We start from the raw sequence: 22,641 nt of genomic DNA, 5'->3' as shown, positions 1-22,641 counted from the left end.
TATCGATTATATCATTTCTATCATTTTTATGGATTTCATTGATTTCATCGATTATATTGTTTTGATCGATTGTATCGTTTTATCAATGATATCGTTCAATCATATAATCGATCGATAATATAGTTTCATCGATTATATCGTTTTATAGATTATATTGTTTTATGGATAATATCGTTCATGGATTATATCGTTTTATCGATTATATCGTTTTGTTAAATATATCGATTCATCGATTTTACCATTTCAGAGTATGTTGTTTTATGGATTATATCGTTTTATCAATGCCATTTTATCTATTATTTCGTTTTATCGATTGTATCGTTTACATCGATTAAATCATTGATTTTTGAATGTCATTTTATTGTTCATCGTTTATACCGTTTTTGGGCAGTTTTTTCTAATTTTTTCTCCTTTACTCGAGCAGTTTTTCAATAAAATGTTCCATTCAATCGATTATATCGATTTTATAGTTTCTATCGTTTATCATTTATCGTTTATCGTTTATCGTTATCATTATATCGATTGTATCGCTTTATCGATTACATCGTTTTTTCGTTCATGTCTGTTTTATCGATCATATTAGTTTCGTCGATTATATCGTTGTATAGATAACATCAATTATCAATTATATTTTTATCAATTATATCGTTTTATCAATTATATCGATTTATCGATTGTATATCGTTTATATCGATTAATTCGCTTTGATGTGTGAACGATGTCCAGCCAGCGACTGGCACCATTAAAGAAGGTGACAAGCGATTATAAATACACTCTCCTACTCAATGCTTGATCGGAGAAATAGGTATAAAGCGAGAGGACTAGTGTTTGATGAACAGAGAAGATGTTTGGATAGAAGGTATCGGTCGGGTGACGGCCAGGATGTAGACCATGTTCGATGTACGTTTCTACTATGTCTGTTTGGCGTTTTAGAGTGATTAAAACAAGATCAGAGTGGCGAAATGGTAGCGCGTATGCACGGAATGCATAAGAACGCAGGTTCGAGTCCTGTCTCTGAGCGTATCTTTTTCCAAAAATTCATCTTTTCTTTCATTTGGCTTCTCCAATATATGTTTCCGCTCAGTCATAGCAAAAAAACTCTATTTTGTAGTTTCTATCGTTTTCCGTTTACCACTTATCGTTTATCGATATCATTTTATCGATTATATCGCTTTGTCGTATTGTTTTGCCGTACATTCCGGTTTTATCGATCATATCAGTTTTGTCGATTACATAGTTGTTTTGATTATATCGTTTTATCGATTCTATATCGTTTTGTCGAGTGTATCGTTTTTATCGATGAAATCGTTTCAATTTTAAAATATATCATTATCGTTAATTGTTTACGTTTATCGTTTTTTATCGTTTAGTGTTTTTCGAGCATTTTTTCAATAGGTTGTTCTTTACTCGAGCATATTTTACATTTACATTTAGCGATTATGTCGCTTTATCGATTACATCGTTTTATCGTTCATATCGGCTTTGTTGATTATATCATTTTATTGATAATATCGTTTTATCGATTATATCGTTTTATCGATTATATCCTTTTGTCGATTATATCGTTTTCCGAACAAATTTTTCTCCTTTGCTCGAGCAATTTACCAGTTTTTTATTCAATTTATTTTAAATCGTTTAATAAAGTTTTAATTGATTTTTGTTTCGTTTTTTCACCGTTCCTCGAGTAGTTTTTCGAACAGCGCTTAACCCATTTTTTAAATTGTTTTTTCACCATTCCTCGAGTTATTTTTCAAGCATTTTTTTTTAATTTTTTTTAATTTAGAGCAGTTTTCCAAGCCATATTCATTTATTGCTTTTTTTACCGTTCCTGCAATCACTTTTTCCTAACACAGCTGCAACAGAAGAGTAGTGTAACGGCATCTGTCGCATTGATTGTGTCTTGTATTCAGGGAAATGTGCCTTTGCATTTCTATATGCAGTTGGGTGCTACAAATAAACGAAGCAATCAAGGCTATTTAAAATCAAAATAATACATTTCGGGGATGTGGAAAGAAATTCTAAGATCAAAGCATAGTATTGCAGTTTGTTTTTGGCTTAGTGATCAAATCACAACAAAGTAGAGATAGGAGAAAAAAAAGTTAATTTCGAAGAACCGTTCAGAATAGAGATGGACAAAACAGTTCATTTCAAAGAACCGTTCAGTGATGCAGAGTTCTGTTGCAAGAACTAGTTCTCCAGAAAACAGAACTATAGCTCGTTCATTCTCTCAAAAGAACTAGTTCTTTTGAACCGTTCGCGAACGAATATTCCATCTCTAGTTCAGAACTTGCGTGTTGCAACTTCTCTCGAACGAATGAACGGTTTTTCAGGAATTTTGAATGTGTCTGCAAAAACCTTACGAGAGCAAATGATTATATTTTATTGGTAAAGAACATTTTAATGGAAATGCAGTAATTTTGTTGGGCACTCCGAAAAGGAGGTCATTTTTTTTTATATACAGTTTCTACTGCATTCCTAAAAACTACGACCGTTTTGAATTATACAGTTATTAATACATTTGCTTATAGAATTCAATCACTTTTAGCTCCGTTGAAAAGATTAGAAATCTATCGCTCTTCAACAAAGAAATGTTGTTTATTCATTCTTCTAGTAAAATAAAATTAGAGTATAAGAGTTGGTTTCACAAGTCACGAATTATACATTTTTTTTTGTATTGGTAGCAGTAACACTCTGACTTTACCTTTTCGATGTGCTTAGAAGCTTACCGCTTATCACTTTTTAACAGTAGGTTTATAAGTTAAGCATAACTTTTAACGAAAATTAGAGATCAGAGTATCGCGGACATTGTTTACTGTACGCACAGAAAGACAAATGACTGCCGAATCAAAGCAACACCTGAAATGGCTGTGCAAGTAATTCATGCGTATTTGATAGTCAATAATCAGAACTGTTGCCAAAAAATTTTCTCTTGAGACACCGTTTTCGTTGAAACCAAAATCCAGCTAACCTCGGGAACGCATCTAATGGACTAGATAGGAGAAAAGTTTGTGTATCTTTTTGGCAATTACGATTCTACCAGGTCACTCGATGCATTTATCAATCTCGACTAAATCCTGCTGTTTTTTCTTTGGAGGATCCCAATTTAGTGGTACGCATTCCAGTCCCGATCAAACGATAAATCGTTGGACTATCGGATCAGTCTGTGTCCATCCAGCAGGACATCGTAGAGATAAAATCGAAATCCCATCAGTGAAGTCCTCTGTCAAGCCCTAATTCCATTGCAACTCAATAACGAAATGAAAGAAGAAAAAAAACTTATTTAAAACGTTTTCCTTTCTTGTTTTATCTCTCGTTACAGCAACCAAAATCGATAAGCTGAACGGATGCATTCCGGTGATCGGATCTGCTTCCTCCTCTCCCAGCAGCAGTAACTGCAGTACCAGCAGTAATAGCAGTAATAGCAACAGCTGCAGTAGTAGTAATAGCAGTTCCAAGTCTACTACAGCAGCACTAGCAGCGGTGACGGCGGCGGCATCCGCTGCCAACAGTGCCAATGGCAGCAGTACAACGGTCGTGTCCGCCAGTGCCGTCGCCGCCGCCGCCCTTGTTGGTGGCCATAGCAGCCGGAGTGACAGCACCAGTAGCTGTAGTAGCAACAGTAGCAGCAGCAGCAGCAGTAGTAGCAGTAGTAGTAGCAGCAGTAACGGTAGTTGCGGCAGCTCCAGTGGCAGTGGATCGTCGTCGGTCGCGGTCACGGTGAACGGGCTACCGACGGTGGTCAAAAAACCACGGCCCAAAACCGTCTCCCCGACACGACACGGTCCGCAACAGTGTCAGGTGAGTCGGTGTCCGGATGGATTAGTATCGTGATAGTGCGGTTTGACTTTCGACTAGCCGCAATTTAGGGGCCAACTGACCTAATTAGTTGGCGCATTATTTTGTGGGTTTTTTTCTTTGCACCTTCGGTCGGACTCTGGAAGCACTTTTTCGAGAAGAAATCCACAAGCGTATATCGCCTCATTTTCATTCCGGGTTCCGCTCCTCGTGGGGCACCTTTTCACGTCGTTAGCGTCGTTCCTATTACTATTTATTTTTTCTTCTTCGTGAGCGGCGCAGTTGGCTTCTCGTGGCTATTGACAGAATGCTCTATCTTCCATTATACCCCGAAGGATGCTGGCATCCACGGCAGTCAATAAGGCAGTATTGAGATAATTTCCCGACTGGAAGAACACTTTATAAATATTTCCTTCTGGTCTTTATCGATCGTGTTGCACCGCGCCAAGATCAGAACCAGGTCCAGGGTTTGCTTTTCTATGTGCTTGGACTGGTGTGCGAAACCTTGAGAATTTTGTAATTTTCCTTTCATCCTAGGGGCAATCCTGGCGAGCAACGTCCCGGAGCCGCCTCCCGCCCCAACACTCCAGGTTTTCCGAGACCGGTTGCCTCGACAGAAACGCCAACCGAGCAATCTTCAAACGGCGGCACAAACAACGGCTTACTCGGTAAAAAGCAAAATGATGCAAATATTTATGTTTGTATATGTTGTTCGTATAAATAAATTTATTTGAAATAAATACTTAACTGCGCCGGGGGAGGATGGGTGGAAAATATTGATATCATCTCGTCGTCGTCGTCGTCGCCGGCAACAACCAAAATCGGAGGGCGGGCGAAGTGTGGGGGGAACCGGTGCCAGTTCCAGTGATGCATGACGAGCGATAGTTGCTCGATGGTTATCGGGAAACCATTAAAAAGGTAGACGAGAGACGACCGGGTCGGGCGAGAAAGATCGAAAGAGAGAAAGAGAGAAAAAAAATGACGACGAATAAGGAATTGAATTTTTCCCTGCTATATTGAACGAAACGTCGCCTGACGACGTGCTGCTCGGTCTGGCTTTGATGTCGAGAACCAACGATCGTAAATTGATTTAAGAACGTTTTCCGCTTTGATTGAAAAAATTTACCCTCTCGGAACTGCGTTCTCGGTGCGTGTTCCTATGCTGAGAACAGGGTCCCATGACGGAAATGTCGTCAGTCGAAGGGATACTACGTGTGTGACGTTGTAGGTAAGAAGGTTAAGTGCAGTGATTATACCACAAGATTTTTTTTCAGTAACTGATCAGAGTAGGCCTCGCCAACAAAAATTAAACGAGACATGCAGCGGCCCTATTTTGTGCCACGAATTTGTCACTGCATCGTGTTTCTGTTGCTATAATTATTTCCTAGACAGTCGAGAAAATGATATCACTCAAGACTTTTTTAAGCGAAAAGATCTAGTTTTATCTAAAGCGAAATTATGTCGATTTGCTTGGGCTTAAATTTTTTTTTTCAAGATAACACCTGAACTTGATGTTTCATACGTTTCTAAAACATGTGGCATTAAAGGAAAACAAACGATTTCGGAAATTTCAAAAGTTGAGTAAATGTCAAGATTGACATTCTCAAAAAAAATTGAAATTTACACTAAATCTCGATGTTCCATCTTACCAAAAAGCAAAAAAAGCGTACCTTCGGAAATCGGCGTTGAAAAAAGCTGCGCAGCTTCGACAATCCGCCTAAAAATCTGAGTAGCTTCGAAAATCCGCGTTTAAAAAACTGCGTAACTTCGTAAATTTGCGTGAAAAAAACAGCCTCACCTCGGAAATCCGCTTAAGTAGTTTCGAAAATCCGCGTAAAAAGCAGCGTAACTTCGAAAACCCGTATAAAAAACTGCGTATCTTCAGAGATTCGCGTAACTCCGAAAATCCGCGTGAAAATTTGCATAGCTTCGGAGATACGCTTGAAAAATCTGCTTACCTTTGGAAATTCGCGTTAAAAACTGCATAAATTCGAAAATCCGCGTACGAAAAGACTGCGTGAAATTTTATTAAAAAATCCGAGTAGCTTCGGAAATCCGCGTAAAAATAGTGTAATTTCGATAATCCTCGCCACCTAGGAATTCTGCGTAAAAAACGCCTAACTTCGGAAATCCGCGCAACTTCAGAATCCCTCGTAAAAAACCTACGGAAATTCGCGTATGAAAAAATTCCATTACTTCGGAAATACGCGTGAAAAAAGAGTGTGTAACTTCGGAAACCCGCGTAAAATAAAGCGAGTAGCTTCGAAAATCCACGTAAAAAAAACTCGTAAATTCTAAAACCCGCTTAAAACAATCCGAGTAGTTTCGGAATCCCGCCTAATTTTGGAAATCCGCCTAAAAAACTGCGAAACTTCGGAAATCCGCCTAAAAATACCGTAACTTCGGAATTCTGCGAAATCCGAGTAGCTTCAGAATCCCGCCTAACTTTGGAAATCCGTTTAAAATAACTGCGTATCTTTGTAAATCCGTAAAAAAACTGCGGAACTTCGGAAACGCGCATGGAAAACCGATAAAGTTCAGAAATCCACTTAAAAAATCTGCATAACTTCCGCTTGAAATAATAGCGTAGCTTCCGTATTCCGCGCAAAAAAAAACGTGAAACTTCAGAAATTCACGTTACTTTGGAAATCAACGTAACTTCGAAAATCCGCCGAATAGTTTCGGAAATCCGCCTTAAAAAATCGAGTAGTATCGGAGATTCTCGTATGAAAACTTGCGTAACTTCGGTAATCCTCGTAACTTCGGTATTCTGCCTAAGAAATCCGAGTAGCTTTGGAAATACATGTAAAAAAGCGTAACTCTGGAATTTTGCGGTACTTTGGAAATCCGCGTTACTTCGGAGATCCGCCTAAAAAATCCGACTAGCTTCAGAATCCCGCCTAACTTTAGAAATCTGCCTGAAAAAAACAACGGAACTTCGGAAATGCGCGTGGAAAACCGCTAAAATTCAGAAATCCGCTTGAAAAATCTGCGATGCTTCGGGAATCGACTTAAAAAAATACTGCGTAACGTCAGAAATCTGATTGAAAAATTCAGGTAGCTTCTGTAATCCTCGCTACTTCGGAATTCTGAGTAAAAAAACGCGCAACTTCAGAATCCCGCCTAAGTTTAGAAATCCGCCTAAAAAACTGCGACACTTCGGAAATCCGATTAAAAATACCGTAACTTCGGAAATCCTCGCAACTTCGGAAATCCTCGCAACTTCGGAAATCCGCGCAACTTCGGGATTTCTCGTAAAAAACTACGGAAATCCGCGTAATCGAGGATTTCTGAAATCCGCTTGCAAAAATCTGAGTTGCTGTGGAAATCCAGGTAACTTCTTAAATCCGCGCAATTTCGGAAATCCGCCTCAAAAACTGCGTTTCTTCGAAAATCCATAAAATAAACCGCGTGACTTCGGAAACTCGTGTAAAATCAATCGTAACTTCAGAAATTCGCATGAAAAACCACTGAAGTTCACGTAAAAAATTCCGCATAGCTAATCGGAAATCGGCTTAAAAAATCTGCGATACTTCCGAAATCCGCTTAAAAAATCCGAGTAGCTTCGGAATTCCGCGCATGAAAAAAATGCGTAACTTCGGAAATTCGTGTGAAAAAAACCACTTCACGAATCCGCGCAACTTTTTTAAATCAGCTTAAAAATCCAAGTGTCTTCAGAAATCCACATATGAAAAAACTGCGTAACTTCGGAATTCCGCTTTAACAAATCCGAGTAGCTTCGGAACTCGACGTAACTCCGGAAATCCATTTAAGCTCTGAAATCAGCGTAACTTCGGAGATCCGCATGAAAAAAAAACTTCGGGAATCCGCGTAAAAAATCGCTTAAAGTTCTGAAATTATTAAAGAAAAAAAACGCTACTTGGGAAAACCATGTAACTTCGAAAATCCGAAAAAATTTCAGAAATTCGCGTTAAAATACGCGGTTTTTTAACTTTGGAAATCCATTTAAAATAACTGCGTAACTTCGAAAATCCGCGTAAAATAAACCACGTAATTTTCGAAATTCGATTAAAACATCCGATAAGTTTGAAAAATCTGCGTATCTTCGGAAATCCACGCAACCTCGGAAATCTGCGTTATTTCGGAGATCCGCATAAAAAATCCGAGTAGCTTCGGAAATCCGCGTGAAAAACTTCGGAAATCTGATTAGAATATCCGAGTAGCTTCGGAAATCCGCGTAAAAATATCGTATTTTCGGTAACTCTCGCAACTCCGGAATCCCGGGCAAAAAGAACTTCGGAAATCCGCGTAAAAACTTAATTCCGGCAATTTGCCTTATTTCGGAAATCCGCTTAAAAAAATTCGAGTGGCTTCGGAAATCCCCGAATAAAATAACTTCATAACTTCGAAAATCCGCGTTTAAAAACTTTTGAAATCAGCTTAAAAAATCCGAGTGTCTTCAGAAATCCACATATGAAAAAACTGGGTAACTTCGGAACTTCGCTTTAAAAAAATCGAGTAGCTTCGAAACTCAACGTAACTTCGGAAATCCGCGTAAAAAACTGCGTAATTTCTAAAATTCGAGTACAAAACCGCGTAACTTCGGGAACCCGGTTTAAAAAATCGCCTAATCTCTGAAATCTGCGTAAAAAACTGTGTAACTTCGGATATGCGTGTGAAAAAAAAACTGCGTATCTTCGTAAATCCGCTTAATTTCTGAAATCAGTGTAGAAAAAAAACACAACTTGGAAAATCCGCGAACTTCGAAACCAACCTCATAAAGTCTCGTTGAAAAACCAAGTAGCTTCGAGAATCCTTACAAAAAAAACTGCGTAACTTCGGATATCCGCGTAAAAAACCGCATAATAAAGCGCATTTAAAATACTAATGTGTCTAATTCTATTTGAAAAATAAATTCGTTTCTCTGTCACTTTGGCATCACTGTGCCACACGGGACGGCATGAGATAGGAACTTGTGAGCACTTGACAAAATCAACTTTCAACGTTACGTACATAAAAATAATAAACAGACTGACATAGAATACCAAAAAAAATAACAAATAATCAATTAATTTGAACCATTATGTTCGAGTACGTTATTAGCTGCTTTCGGAAAGCTTCCGATGCAAAACCGGCGTGCGTAATTGAGCACTTACTGATTATTTTTTTCAATCTTTCGCGCGTCAGAAAGAAATGAAACAACTGTACACGTGTGCTGCTGGCAAAGCCTTCGAAGAGTTCTTTCGAGGGCGGCTCCGGTCTACTAAGCCGAGATATAATTACGAAGTGAATCTCCATCACCCTCATGGAAACCGTTCCGTCTAGGGGTCACGAGCAGGAAATAAATCGGGGGTGAATCCTGGTTTCTGGTTCGTCATAAAAATAAACTGACTACCCCGTGTCGGAGACGATCTAATCTCAGAAGCTAGACCCGTTCTACCGGCGATGCTACTAACGAAGCTGCCGATGATGATGATGATGATGATGATGGTCTAAAGCATACTCAACCTCTACGGCTACTAACGAGATACAGGGTGCTTCTCCACCAATCCCAGCAGGCTCGATGTGTGTGTTTTTTCACTTCTAACTTCCAAGCCTACTGCTGACCGGATCTCGGCGATGGTAATCGTTGTTAGGCTCCGGACGGCTTTGGCCGCGGATGAATAGGATGTAATTGGAATTTATTGCTGATTGAAGTCGCCCCCCCTGTAAAGGATGCTGTCCGAACAGATTAGTCGCCCCCGGTTCCGCACGAATCAGGATTTCCATTGGATTTTAATTTATTATCAAACCCGCTCGTTAGAACCAACGCAGATAAAGTGGTGCAACCTTGGAGATTTGTTCCGGGGTGTAAAAGGGCAGGTGGCTGAAGGTCGGGTATTTATTAGCCACCCGTTTGCCTTCTGTTTTTTTTTTGTTCGTGTTTAGTTTGTAGTAGTTGAGGGAGAGGAAAAAACCACGTTCCGCATGAACTGTTCTCTCGATGTGTGATCCCGTCGGGGTCTGTTTTATGACCGTGGCAAATACTGGCAACTGTCCGTCCGGGACTCACATGGACAGTGGGCTCCGTTCATGGCCGACTATTAGGTCTAATGGGTGCCTTCATTATCCGCAGGGCAGTTTACCAGTGTTTTGCTTGCTTTAATTTTTTTGCCGTTCGCTGTGATGTGTTTGATTTGTAATTTCATCAATCGATCCAGTGGATGGTGGAAAACATGTCAAAAACAGTTTTCTGGAAACTTCAATATTTCCAGCTTTAAATCTACTAGTTAGCTTCAACATCTTACAGAACACCGTCCAGAAAGCATAACATACTCAACGATGATGACCATTTCATTAATTATGAAAAGGAACATTCAGCTCAATCCTGAAAATGAACCCTCATTCAGCTTGCTGAAATTTTCCCATTCATCCGGACGGAGATCTCGAAACTAACAACCACTATGTTCCCGTATTGGAGAAGGAAAGGAACGAAAATAAAAATTAACTCGATTCTGTGAAAGGACTCATTACCGTTTTATTTTCTAAGTTCAACTTCCCTTTTGCGTCCGTGTTTTTTTTTTCTACCCCTGTTTCACTGCAATCACTGCCGGCGTTGACGTGGCAACGGAAGCCAAATGCGAACGAAGTGTGCTTTCTACAACATGCCAACTACGATCCGTTTTCCCATGGCCGACTGTTGTTTGTTGCAGTACATTAATTTTGCGTCCGGGCGATTTTCGACATGACGCAGGATGACTAGATTGAAAAGCGTAATGAATTGAACTGAATGATTGAAGACCCCTGGTATTCAAAACTTCCATCGGCAGGAGCAGCAGTAGCAGCAGCTAAAGGGTTAATAGTTGTGCTCAAATGAGCATCTGATGTTCCATTTTCCGTAAGAGGGAGAGAAACACTGACAACCGGAAATCCAAGACGATTATGAACCGTGCGGATAAAGTGACCGTAGCATCCGGCCCTCAAAGGCGGCAAGTGGACGAGAACTAATGAATGTAATCTTGTGCAGGAATTAAAATTTAATGGGTACTAATATTCAGGCTTATTTGCTTCATCGTGCTCGTCCCAGCCCAGTGAGTTCGTTGTCAACTCTCTTCCCGCAGAGTAAATGATGGTCAGTAGTTCCTGGTCCGTCCGAAAGTACCAGTAAATAGGCAGGGAGTCGAGATTTCATTCAATTTGCTGTGTCGTAAATTGTACTGATTAGTAAAAGAATCATCATACGATCATTGCTTTAGCTTAACTTTGTTTTTTTTTATTGTGATGGATATAAATATTTACCATAAAACTCTTTGATTAAACCGGCATCAAGTGCAGAAGGAGTAACAAATTGTTGCTATTGTGGGTTCGCATGAATTACCTCGACACTAACACAAAGGAGACGCACGATGTGAAACAATGCTCGAAAAGGGGTGTGTCGAAGGAAAAGCAAAAAAAAAACACAAAAAAGGAGCTTGTTGTGTGTTCGGTTGTTCGTTTAAGTGAAGCATAATTTCTGGCCGGATTGCTTTGATCAAACGATTTTGCTACGTCGTTCAATGTTTGCGTTCAATTTTCGCTTTCTCTGTGGCGCTGCCTGCTATTTTGTTTTTATACGTCAAGAAAAGAAAACTCAAAACAATCAAACGAAGTTGTTTCGGGACAAGTTGGCTGGCTTTTGGTTTCTTTGAGGAATGTCGAAACACAGTCGATTGATGTAGAAAAACCGGATCCACTCGAAATGATCGGATTATTTCGTCCGAATTCTATCGTGATTTTTGTTTCTTACTCCACATCAAAAGTTTCCTAATAACGGCGAAATGCGGTACTATTCATGAAATGTTTATGGCTTTCGAAACAGACTGGAATAATTCTACTCAATGTTCTAATTTTCAGAAAGAAATTTCCATCATGACATCGTAGAATACACAAAGTATAAAGATGGCGGTACTACAGAGAAAATAAGTTTTTTTAGTAGAAAACTTCTACATGTGTTTCAAGTAGAAGAAACATAATTTGTCTAAAGTAGTAATTGATATTAGCAACTTAGTCTTTCACATTCTCTGTAATTTCGAATGATGTACCACATACCTTGCGTAATTCTACTCCATCATATTTGGTGTTCGGGTGGGACACAAGTAGGCCATGTAAATCGGTGATTTCCTGCGAAATTCAACTTACCACATGCCAGAAATGCTCGGTTCGCTCAATATCTGATCACACAGCTTATATTTGTTTTACAACACTCCTACTGTTTTGACTGCAGTGTTTCGACACGTTGAAAACCAACGTGATCAAGCTAAACATCTGTCTCTAATACAATTTTGACGGCACATTCCCTTCTGCCAATTTTTGTTTGAGCACTTCTTCTGTCGTTTTAAATCCTCACTGTGTTTTTTGGTCCCGGGTTGGCGGTTCAATGCTGGTCGTATGTTCGAACCCCGACCTGGAAGGATTCTTAGCGTCAGTAGGATCGTAGCACCAGCCATGCAAAGGTTCTTTAACAGTTCGGCTGAAAAGTTCGTATCGTTTAATAGAAACACACATTTTTTTGCCAAAATTCGTTTTTATTATTCAACATAAATGTCATCCGAGGCGATACAGCGATTATAGCGATCTTCCAACTTTTCGATACCATTTTTGTAGTACGATTTGTCCTTTGCCTCAAAATAGGCCTCAGTTTCAGCGATTACCTCTTCATTGCTTCTAAATTTTTTACCAGCGAGCATTCTATTGAGGTCTGAGAACAAGAAAAAGTCACTGGGGGCCAAATCTGGAGAATACGGTGGATGAGGGAGCAATTCGAAGCCCAATTCGTTCAATTTCAGCATGGTTTTCATCGACTTGTGACACGGTGCATTGTCTTGATGAAACAAAACTTTTTTCTTCTTCAAATGAGGCCGTTTTTTTTAAATTTCGTCCTTCAAACGCTCTAATAACGCTATATAATAGTCACTGTTGATGGTTTTTCCCTTTTCAAGGTAGTCGATGAAAATTATACCATGCGAATCCGAAAATACAGACGCCATAACCTTACCGGCCGATTGTTGAGTCTTTCCACGCTTTGGGTTCGGTTCATCGCGTGCAGTCCACTCAGCTGACTGTCGATTGGACTCCGGAGTGAAGTGATGGAGCCATGTTTCGTCCATTGTTATATATCGACAAAAAAAATCGGTTTTATTTCGATATAACAGCTCCAAACACTGCTCAGAATCATCAATTCGTTGTTGTTTTTGATCGATTGTGAGCTCACGCGGCACCCATTTTGCACAAAGCTTTCTCATATCCAAATATTCGTGAATAATATGTCCAACACGTTCCTTTGATATCTTTAGGGTGTCAGCTATCTCGATCAACTTCACTTTACGGTCATTGAAAATCATTTTGTGGATTTTTTTCACGTTTTCATCGGTAACAGCCTCTTTTGGACGTCCACTGCGTTCATCGTCTTCGGTGCTCATATGACCAGTACGATATTTTGCAAACCACTTACGAATTGTTGCTTCGCCCGGTGCAGAGTCTGGATAACATTTATCAAGCCAGTTTTTGGTATCGGCGGCACTTTTTTTCATCAAAAAGTAGTGTTTCATCAACACACGAAATTCCTTTTTTCCATTTTTTTCACAATAACAAAAGTAGCTTCACTCAAAATGCAATATCTCACAAACTAATAATCAGACAGCTGTCAAATTTATACGCGTATCTTTTGAAGGTTGGTACTAACTGAAAATGGTATGGATTTAATTCTAGTGGCGCCCTCTCATAGAAACGATACGAACTTCTGTTATTTGCATTCTCTGCCTTTTCAGGATTTTCTGTCTTTACTGCCATTCTTTGTGTTTTCGTATTTCATGTTCATCAGGATAGAAAACTTTTTTTTCTGCCGGCATGAAGTGAACGTCGGATGGGGCCAAGTCTGGTGAATACGGTGGATGGGGTAGCAGCTCCTAGCCAAGTGCTTTGATTGTATCCTGAATCGGGATTGCTCCGTGGTCCTGTGCATTGTCGGATAACAGAATTACGATGCCATGTCTTCTGGCCCATTCTGGTAGATTTTTTTAATTGAATTGGTTCAAATTGATCGTATGTTATTTGTAGCGATTAGTATTGACAGTTTCACACCAGGTTTTAGAACCACACCTTTCTGATCTCTTCAAAACACACGATTTCGTTTGTTGATGGTTACCCCGGACTAACCCATAATTTTTTTTCCGGTTTGGATTCATAGAATATATCAAATTTTCATCGTCAATAACATTGCGATGCAAAACTGTTTTTCTATCGAGTCTGAAGCGAAATTGTTTTTTCGAGTCTTTGAAGCAAAGTGTTTTTTTTTCGGATTTCCATCTTTCTTTCATTCAATTCATGTGGCACCCATTTTCCACACTTATGATTTTTTTTCCCATTGCTTTTATAGGGTTAGAAATTGTTTGTCATGCAACATTTAGCATTGCTGCCATTCACTTTTGGCGAGAAGTATCATTTTCTTTCAATTTTGCTTGCAATTCGGCGTCTTCAAACTTTTCTGATGCTTTTCCACGTTCTTTATTTCCATTTTCCACTAGAGCGTGATCCATTTTTTCCGACAGAGCGTCATATGCCATATGCCTCAAGAAACATTCGATACTGCAGCACTTTTCTTTAAATGAAAACAAAAAAATGAAAACAAAAAAACAAAAAAAAACATTTTGTTGTTGTACTTTATTACATTCTCTACCGAAAAGTGGTGTTTTTTTTTAATATTTTTTCACAGGCTTTCGTCTTTCATCTTTTTTTTCTGTATCTTTTAGAGTTTCAGTCGTTTTAACGTTTCGATCTTCCTTTTTCACCCTACAGGTTTTGTGTTTTCTATTGCTTTTTTTCCGCGTATTTGATGACTCTTTTTTTGTAGATTTTTCTTTTTGCCTTTTGAAATTTGGTCATTCTTTCTAAATATTCATCGCTTTAATTTTTTCAATTTTTAATTTTTAATTTCTGTTTCTTCTGTGATTTCTTCACTTTCTGTCGATTGATGGCATATTCTTGATTCAACATTTTCCTCTGCCGTTTCAGTCTCGTTTTATATGATTCCTGTCTTTTAATTTTTCCCTCTGTTCTACTAGTGGTGTTTTTGTTAACTCTTGAGTCGTTTTTTATTTTTTATGTTTCTGTTTTCTGTTATTTCGGCCATTCCTATATCTGTTTTTCCTATATTCTGTTTTTCTCTTTTAAGACCCTTATTATATCTTTTTCTTCAGGTCTGTCGTCCTATACTTTCTATGTTTTTTATCGTTCTTATAGGTTTTTTATTTTAGTCTCTTCTCTAGCAGGTTCCATTATGTTTTTCATATATTTTCAATGTATTTTTTACGATTTCGAGATTTTCATTTCTTCTAAGGTGTTTTATGTCTTTTTTTTATTTCTTATGCTCTATTTCTTCTATGTCGTTGTTAGTTTTGGTATCTTTTTGTTTTCTCTGTTATTTCTATCTTTGATTTTCACTTCCTTCACTTAACCAGTCTTTTAATTTTATCTCATCAGCAGTTTTTGCTAACTTGACTATCGTTTTTTAGCTGTCGTTTTTTTCTTGGCTTTTTTTTGTATATTCAATTATTTCGATCATTCCTGTAATAATTGTTCTCCGGCTTTTCAGTCCTTTTTTGAACTTCTTCCGGTACTTTCTCTTTCTAGACTCTTCTAGTTTTTTCTTCAGATCTGTCGTCCTATATCTTCTTTGTTAAAAAAACATCTTATCTATTGATTATTCCTGTTTTCTCTATTTGCTGCAGTCTCGATTATTTTCCGGTAAATTTTTCAACAGTCAACTCTTTTAGGACTACCATTTCGTTTTATGTGTTTTCAAGTTTTTTGTTTTTTATATCTTATGTATTATGTCTTCTACGTCGTTATTGTTTTTGGTGAAGCTTTTGATCTCTTATGTTCTCTCTACTTTTTACTCTCTACTTGATGCTTTTTCTTGTCTCTTCATTATTACTGTTTGTGTTTTCTTTTTTAATGTCAAGCCTGTGTTTATTGTCATATCTGGTGTTCTGTTAAATGTTCTATTTTTATTGTTTATCGGTCTCTTCTGTTGTTTCTTTTTTTTGTCGTTTTCTATGTTTTATTTCCTGTTAATTTCCATTTGAATTTGAAAGTCTATTTTTTGTAGTTTTTTTTATTGGACTAATGCTGCATAAGCTGTCTTCAGGATTATACAGGAACAATTTGCATCATTAGTTAGCGGTTGATATTTTTTTTAATTTCCTGGTATTTTTTCCTAAGCTATGTCATGGAAATTCTCCATCTTGGTCATGTAGTTTTGGCCCTGATGCATTATCATGTCTCTTTATTATCACTGTTTGCCTTTTCTATTTTTATGTATTTACTGTCATTTCTGGTTTCCTGTCGGTTTGCTTTGAATGATTTTATATCTACTGTTTTTTATATCTTTTGTGTTCTCTTTCTTCTGTGTTTTCTTATTTTTTTGTTTATCGATTTCTTCTGTTGGTTCACTTTGTATCATTTTTGTTGTTGTATTATCTGTTAATCGCGTATTTTACTATTTGAATTTGAATTTCTGTAGCCTTCCTTAATGTATGGTTATAGTCGAAATTATCATGGAAACTGTCCATTTTGATTATGAACTTTTTGTTCCCGATGCATTATCTTGTCTCTTTATTATTATTATTATTATTATTATTATTATTATTATTATTATTATTATTATTATTATTATTATTATTATTATTATTATTATTAATATTATTATTAATATTATTATTATTATTATTATTATGTATTTACTGTCATTTCTTGTCATATCTGGTGTTCTGTCGCTTCTGTGTTTTCTATTTTCATTCTTTATCGGTTTCTTCAATTTTTTTCTCTTTTGTATCATTTTTGTTGTTTCATTATCTGTCAATCGTGTTTTTTCTTATTTGCTGAAGACTATCATTTGAATTCGAAGGTCAATTTTTAGTATTTTTTATTTGACTCATTCTGCATAAGTTTTCTTCATGATCATGAAAGAACACCTTGCATTATTAGTTATTATTAGTCTTCGACTCGTTTTATGTTGTTAACGTTAACGTTTTATGTTGAACTGTTAGGTGGCATAAAAGTTCAACACTTCAACGCGATTTCCGAATTCAAACTCTTACTCTTACTGATGTAAGCAATGATTTTAGTTGATGGAACACAATTTAACGTGCCTAAAATTGAAATAAGTTTTTTTTTCGGCAAACCATGCACCAAAATGATGCCTTTTCTCTTGAATGATTTACCCAGAATGGTTGATGCCATTCGGAATCATTTTCCGGGGAAATAATTTGGCTCCATTAGTTATAAAGCTCATCAATCTAATACTGAGAAGTGGATAAATGTTCACCACTCCACCCCATCTTTTCAATCAACCGAAATCATGACCGTCTAACTATAGATATACCGGTTGAAAAAAAACGAGTAACATTTAACGAATATATTTCCGGTGATGCTCGAAACAACTAGCTTTGAGTGACGGAATTCAAAACCATACTAATCCCGTCCAATTTAATCGAGTTCTCTCGTGCAAATCACGTTAACGGCACCCATTTTTCCAGTCAATTACCACATTGCGCTTTGTTCAATAGCCAATAACTGAATTTCGCTGGTAGTAATTTTTCCATGGTGATTAAACCGTTTAGTCTTTCATCTGAGTTTCACCATCAAACCAGAACCATCCGTAATGTATTCTAATCAATTCAAATTTCTGTTATCCGAACTGTACCAGCATTTCTGTGTCCGGGTGGCAGGCAGTAGCGAGCGATTGTTGAATTTTGGCGACTAGTTGAAACCGCCAGCTGGTGGCAGATTCCGCAACTACGTCGATAACCATCAGTCATCTCCTGCTGCCGTCACGTGCCGCTTTTATTCAATTGCAGGGGCTGCAAATCTAAAGGCTGGCAACGGCAGGAAGAGGAAATTAATGCTACTGACATCAATAATGCAGGGCAACAAGTTTAACCCCCCGTCCCTCCTTCCGGAATGGGCCAACTTTGGGAATTTGGGAAGGTATTTTGTCATGTTGAACGACGTCATCAACAGGTGGAAGTACAATAGCAGAACGGTTTAGTTGCGTGTCAAAAGTGGGACCATTGTATTCGGTGCTTGAACACCTTGATTCATTCGTTCTGACGTTCAGAAGAATTTAATAACGAAAAAATTTTAGATCATGTATTTCCGACGCCAACTGTGATGACAGTTCGTTCGGCAACGCAATTTTGACTGCACATCGAAACGAAAGCCTGCCAATCATATTAATATGTTAAATCAAAATGGAAGAAAAGTACGGCAAACTCCCGGTACCGCTCGTTACCAAACTCAAACATTAAAGCCACAGAAGTAATGGAAGACTTTCGCCTAACTGGAAACGAAACGGGGAAACATCCCCCGTAAAGCAGCTTACTCGCATTCCTCTTATTACCCAATCCCAATTGAAGTACTTCCGGTTGCCGTCGAACTTCGTGCAGATCCGATCCGTCGTCGCATTCTGGCAAGCGAAAGTTGCCAAAATGGCAAATTCCTCTCACTACTCCAGCATCACGCCTAAACTGAAGGCGAACCGATTCAAACTTTTCCGGACCAGAATTTTGCGGAATAAAGACGAAGCAAGCCTTGTTTATTTTATATGCGTTGTGTTCAAGTGCGTGATTGGAAACTCACCGCCCGGTCGCAGTAGGCTCCGTCACTGATGATGCGTGTGTGTGTGTGTGCTACAATGCAGAAGTAAGTAAATAAGTAAGTTAGAATGGTTTTGGTGGGAGCCCGATCGGATGGGTTCCGATTTCCGGCAAAATGAAGCCATATAGGGAGAGTGGTCTCATCAATAAGCTTACCGAAAACAGTGTGTTCTGCTAGGGGAACATCCGAAAAGGTACGGCTTTATGTCATTTAGGAACTCGAGTACGGACCAGGCATTCGTTCTAAAAGCTCGATACAAGTAAGCCAGTGCTGACCTTTGATCTTCTACTAATATTTCGACTAGAGATATTTTTCAAATATCAATTTGAATTTTGTTTTACAATGATTTCAAAACTTTGTAAGCACACTGCCCACCAAGTGAAAAACTTAAAAAATCTATATCATTCAACCTTTCCGCATAGATTGTATGGGATTTTCGAATATAAAACAAAAAGAAATGGAGAAAAAAACGGAAAGTTTAAAAAATATTAACTCAAAAATCAATACATAGCTGTAAATAATAGAATAACCAGTAACAAAGAAACAGGAAAATATCGCATATCATTATCCAATAGAATAATAGTATATTAATTAGACTGATGCGGTAAGGGCTTGTTCAGTGTAGAGAAGGGACTGCAATTTGAGCCACATCGAGCGTGTAAGGTAGTAAGGTGCCAAACAATGGTCATCTCTAATTTTCAAACATAATAGTACACAAACCCTTTAGCATAGCAAAGAATGTATTCTTGCAAAATTTGAACTTAATCGGATATGCGTTGTTTTTTTCAATGTTGAAAGCCCCTTTGGTTGCAGAAGAAAGGGGAAGTGTATCAATTCCATTCCTCCATTTTTTAATGCAAGGTGTCTCATGAATGCGAATAACGCTAAGAATTGGTTATTCCTTATTCCTTATTCCTTATTCCTTATTCCTTATTCCTTATTCCTTATTCCTTATTCCTTATTCCTTATTCCTTATTCCTTATTCCTTATTCCTTATTCCTTATTCCTTATTCCTTATTCCTTATTCCTTATTCCTTATTCCTTATTCCTTATTCCTTATTCCTTATTCCTTATTCCTTATTCCTTATTCCTTATTCCTTATTCCTTATTCCTTATTCCTTATTCCTTATTCCTTATTCCTTATTCCTTATTCCTTATTCCTTATTCCTTATTCCTTATTCCTTATTCCTTATTCCTTATTCCTTATTCCTTATTCCTTATTCCTTATTCCTTATTCCTTATTCCTTATTCCTTATTCCTTATTCCTTATTCCTTATTCCTTATTCCTTATTCCTTATTCCTTATTCCTTATTCCTTATTCCTTATTCCTTATTCCTTATTCCTTATTCCTTATTCCTTATTCCTTATTCCTTATTCCTTATTCCTTATTCCTTATTCCTTATTCCTTATTCCTTATTCCTTATTCCTTATTCCTTATTCCTTATTCCTTATTCCTTATTCCTTATTCCTTATTCCTTATTCCTTATTCCTTATTCCTTATTCCTTATTCCTTATTCCTTATTCCTTATTCCTTATTCCTTATTCCTTATTCCTTATTCCTTATTCCTTATTCCTTATTCCTTATTCCTTACTTTATTCCGTATTTTTTCTTAATTTTGGCTTATTTTTTTCTTTTTTCCTATTTTTGTTACCTTCTTCCATTTTCTTTGTTTTTCTTCCATTTTTCATTTATCTGATTTTCTTTTTTCCCTTACTTTTTTCCATTTTTCTGTTCCTCTTTTCTCTTTCATTTTTCCAGTTTCTATTTTTTCTCTTTCGTTTCTCCTGTTTCTTTTTTCCTTTTTTTGTTCTTTCTTTTTCCTCTTGCGTTTTTCCATTTTTCCTCTTTCATTTTCCTATTTCCTTTTATTCATTTTTCTTTATCTTTTTCCTTTTCTTGTTTCCTTTTTTCGTTTTCCCTTATCCTCATTCATTTTTTCTCTTTTCCTTTTTGCTCTATCATTTGTTCTGTTTTCATTTTATTCTTTTTTTCCTGTTTCCTGTTCCTTTTCCCTTCCTCTTCATTTTTTCTCTATTCCTTTTCGTAATTTTCCTTTTTTTATTTTACTTTCTTCTTTCTATTTTTCTGTTTATTATTTTCTCTTATATCGTTTCATTTCCAATCCTCGATAAGAAATTAAGATCATTGAAAAAATTATCACTCACAACTTTGACCCCCTATCAGAAACCTTGAAAAGAATATCGGTAGACTTCAACTCTAACATGGCATATCCACTTAAATCAAAATTAAAACCCTTTGGCTTGGATTTAGTGTTCAGTAGTACTAGCAACCAGTTGAAAACTTTACTAGGATCTACTAAAGATCCTACTGACAAATTGAAAAAATCGGGGGTATACAAAATTTCATGTTCTCATTGTGATAAATTATACATTGGACAAACATAGAGATCATTAGATATCCGTTTCAAGGAACACATAGCGGAAATAGGGAAAGCATCCAAGGATCTGGAACGGGGTTTATCACACCATTTCAAGTCGAAAGTAGCTGAGCATGCCTTTTCCGAAAACCATGATTTCACTACAAATGACATAAAAATTTTAAGACAAATTTCCAACCCATGGAAATTAGATTCGGCAGAAAGTCTGGAAATTTTCAAACACAATTCCACTTCTTTACTAAACAGAGACCAAGGAAATAGGTATTCCTGGCTCTTTAAGTTACTACCTACACACAGGGGACAGACAAACATAGAAAACACTTAATCTCTCCCTACCCTAAACAAATTAGATAATTTTTTCGAGGTGTTTATACCTGTTGTAGGAATCTACCTACTTCCGTTCCATATAAAAGGAACAACATTACAGCATTCTTTCAATAACTAAACAAAACTATCACACTGAAGATGAATATAAATTGTATTCGAAATGTGCATATGTGATGTGACGTTTATTATACAAGATTTATAGTGTCGTGAGATACATAGTGAATTTGTATAGTGACGTGATATACTTATAACAGAATTAAATGGTAATATTTATTTTATTTCTTCCTTTATTATACTTTTCCAATTTTTTTTCTCCGGTTTCCTGTTCCCCTATTCCTTTCCTCATTTTTGTTTTTCCTTTCTCAACTTTTCTCCATCGTTTTACCTTTTTTCATTTTCTTTTTCTTTTTTATCTTTCTCTTTTAGTTGTTCCTTTTTTTTCTTATTATTTTCTTCATTCCCGTGTCCTATTGCTCAATCCTCCTTCCTTTTCATTCCATCCTTTTTTCCGTTTCTCCTGTTTTTTTTTTCTTTTTTCCTTTTTAATCTTGTTGATCTTTTTCCGCATTCTTCTGACCATTTTCGTTTCTTTTTTCAATTAAATTGGCTTGTATGATAAAAACAAATTTCTCATGTATAACTATTTGAAAGAAAAACAAAAGAATAAAACGCAGCACTAGGTTTTGCTCCTTGTGTTTATTTTAAGCTTGTTATAAAACCATCGAATTTTGTAAATGCATGTAAAGTAGTAAATATCGTTTTTTAAAGCCGCTAATCGCATTAAGGGGTTACACCACTGTAGAAAACAAAGAGAGGGACTATTTTATTATTTTGGGATAAAAAAAATTGAGTAATCCGAATTTTGTATAAAGTACTTTTTAATATGTATATTCAAGTACAAAAAAAATGATCAGTTTTAAAAATTGAAAAACAAAATGGCGGCTTGGCGGCATTTCCGCGAAAGTGCTGAATTTCGACGGCCAGAAATTCAGCTGCCGCAATTTTCGATCATATTTCATATTACAGTGTGCATAGAGGTGCGTAGTGGTTCTTTAATTAATTGATTTTCTGTATAATGGCAGTCCTTTGAAAATAAAACCGCATTTTTTCATCACAAAATTGTTCATAAAAATATTATTTATTCTATTATTTTTAAGATCATACCTTTGGTTACCTTTGGCAATGAAAAACAAATTTCCGATTTTTTGGAAATTCTGCAGTGGTGTAACCCCTTAACATCGAATGTTGGTTTTGAAAAACAGTTTAATGCTATATAATCTATCATTTCAATGAAAGAAACGTTTTCTATATTTTGAGATCAATGTGTTGGGCCTTAAAATGACCCGTTAATTAAATTAATAATTTTATACTCACTTGTCGCGAAAGATGGTGTTTTTTGGGACACAAATTTAAGATAGAATTTTTTTCCACAATCCCTCAAGAAGACTACAGTAAATAGTCGAAACGTTGGTGACCACTTAAAAAT

The 22,641-nt window shown here is 36.9% G+C and overlaps 1 protein-coding gene across 3 annotated transcripts in view; it reads left to right on the top strand.

Moving 5' to 3' along the window:
* The window catches only part of LOC131431043 (serine-rich adhesin for platelets-like), a 301,920-nt gene that overhangs the window by 231,743 nt on the left and 47,536 nt on the right, over window positions 1–22,641 (top strand). For all 3 annotated transcript variants that reach the window (XM_058596493.1, XM_058596484.1, XM_058596503.1), the window contains exon 5: window positions 3,320–3,798. In XM_058596493.1, coding sequence (XP_058452476.1) covers window positions 3,320–3,798 — 479 coding nt within the window. The remainder of the gene's footprint in view (window positions 1–3,319; window positions 3,799–22,641) is intronic.

Source organism: Malaya genurostris, chromosome 1 (assembly GCF_030247185.1).
Source record: "Malaya genurostris strain Urasoe2022 chromosome 1, Malgen_1.1, whole genome shotgun sequence".
Taxonomy (NCBI): domain Eukaryota; kingdom Metazoa; phylum Arthropoda; class Insecta; order Diptera; family Culicidae; genus Malaya; species Malaya genurostris.
Note: the sequence above shows the minus strand (reverse complement) of the source record. Positions and strands in the feature narration are given on the sequence as shown.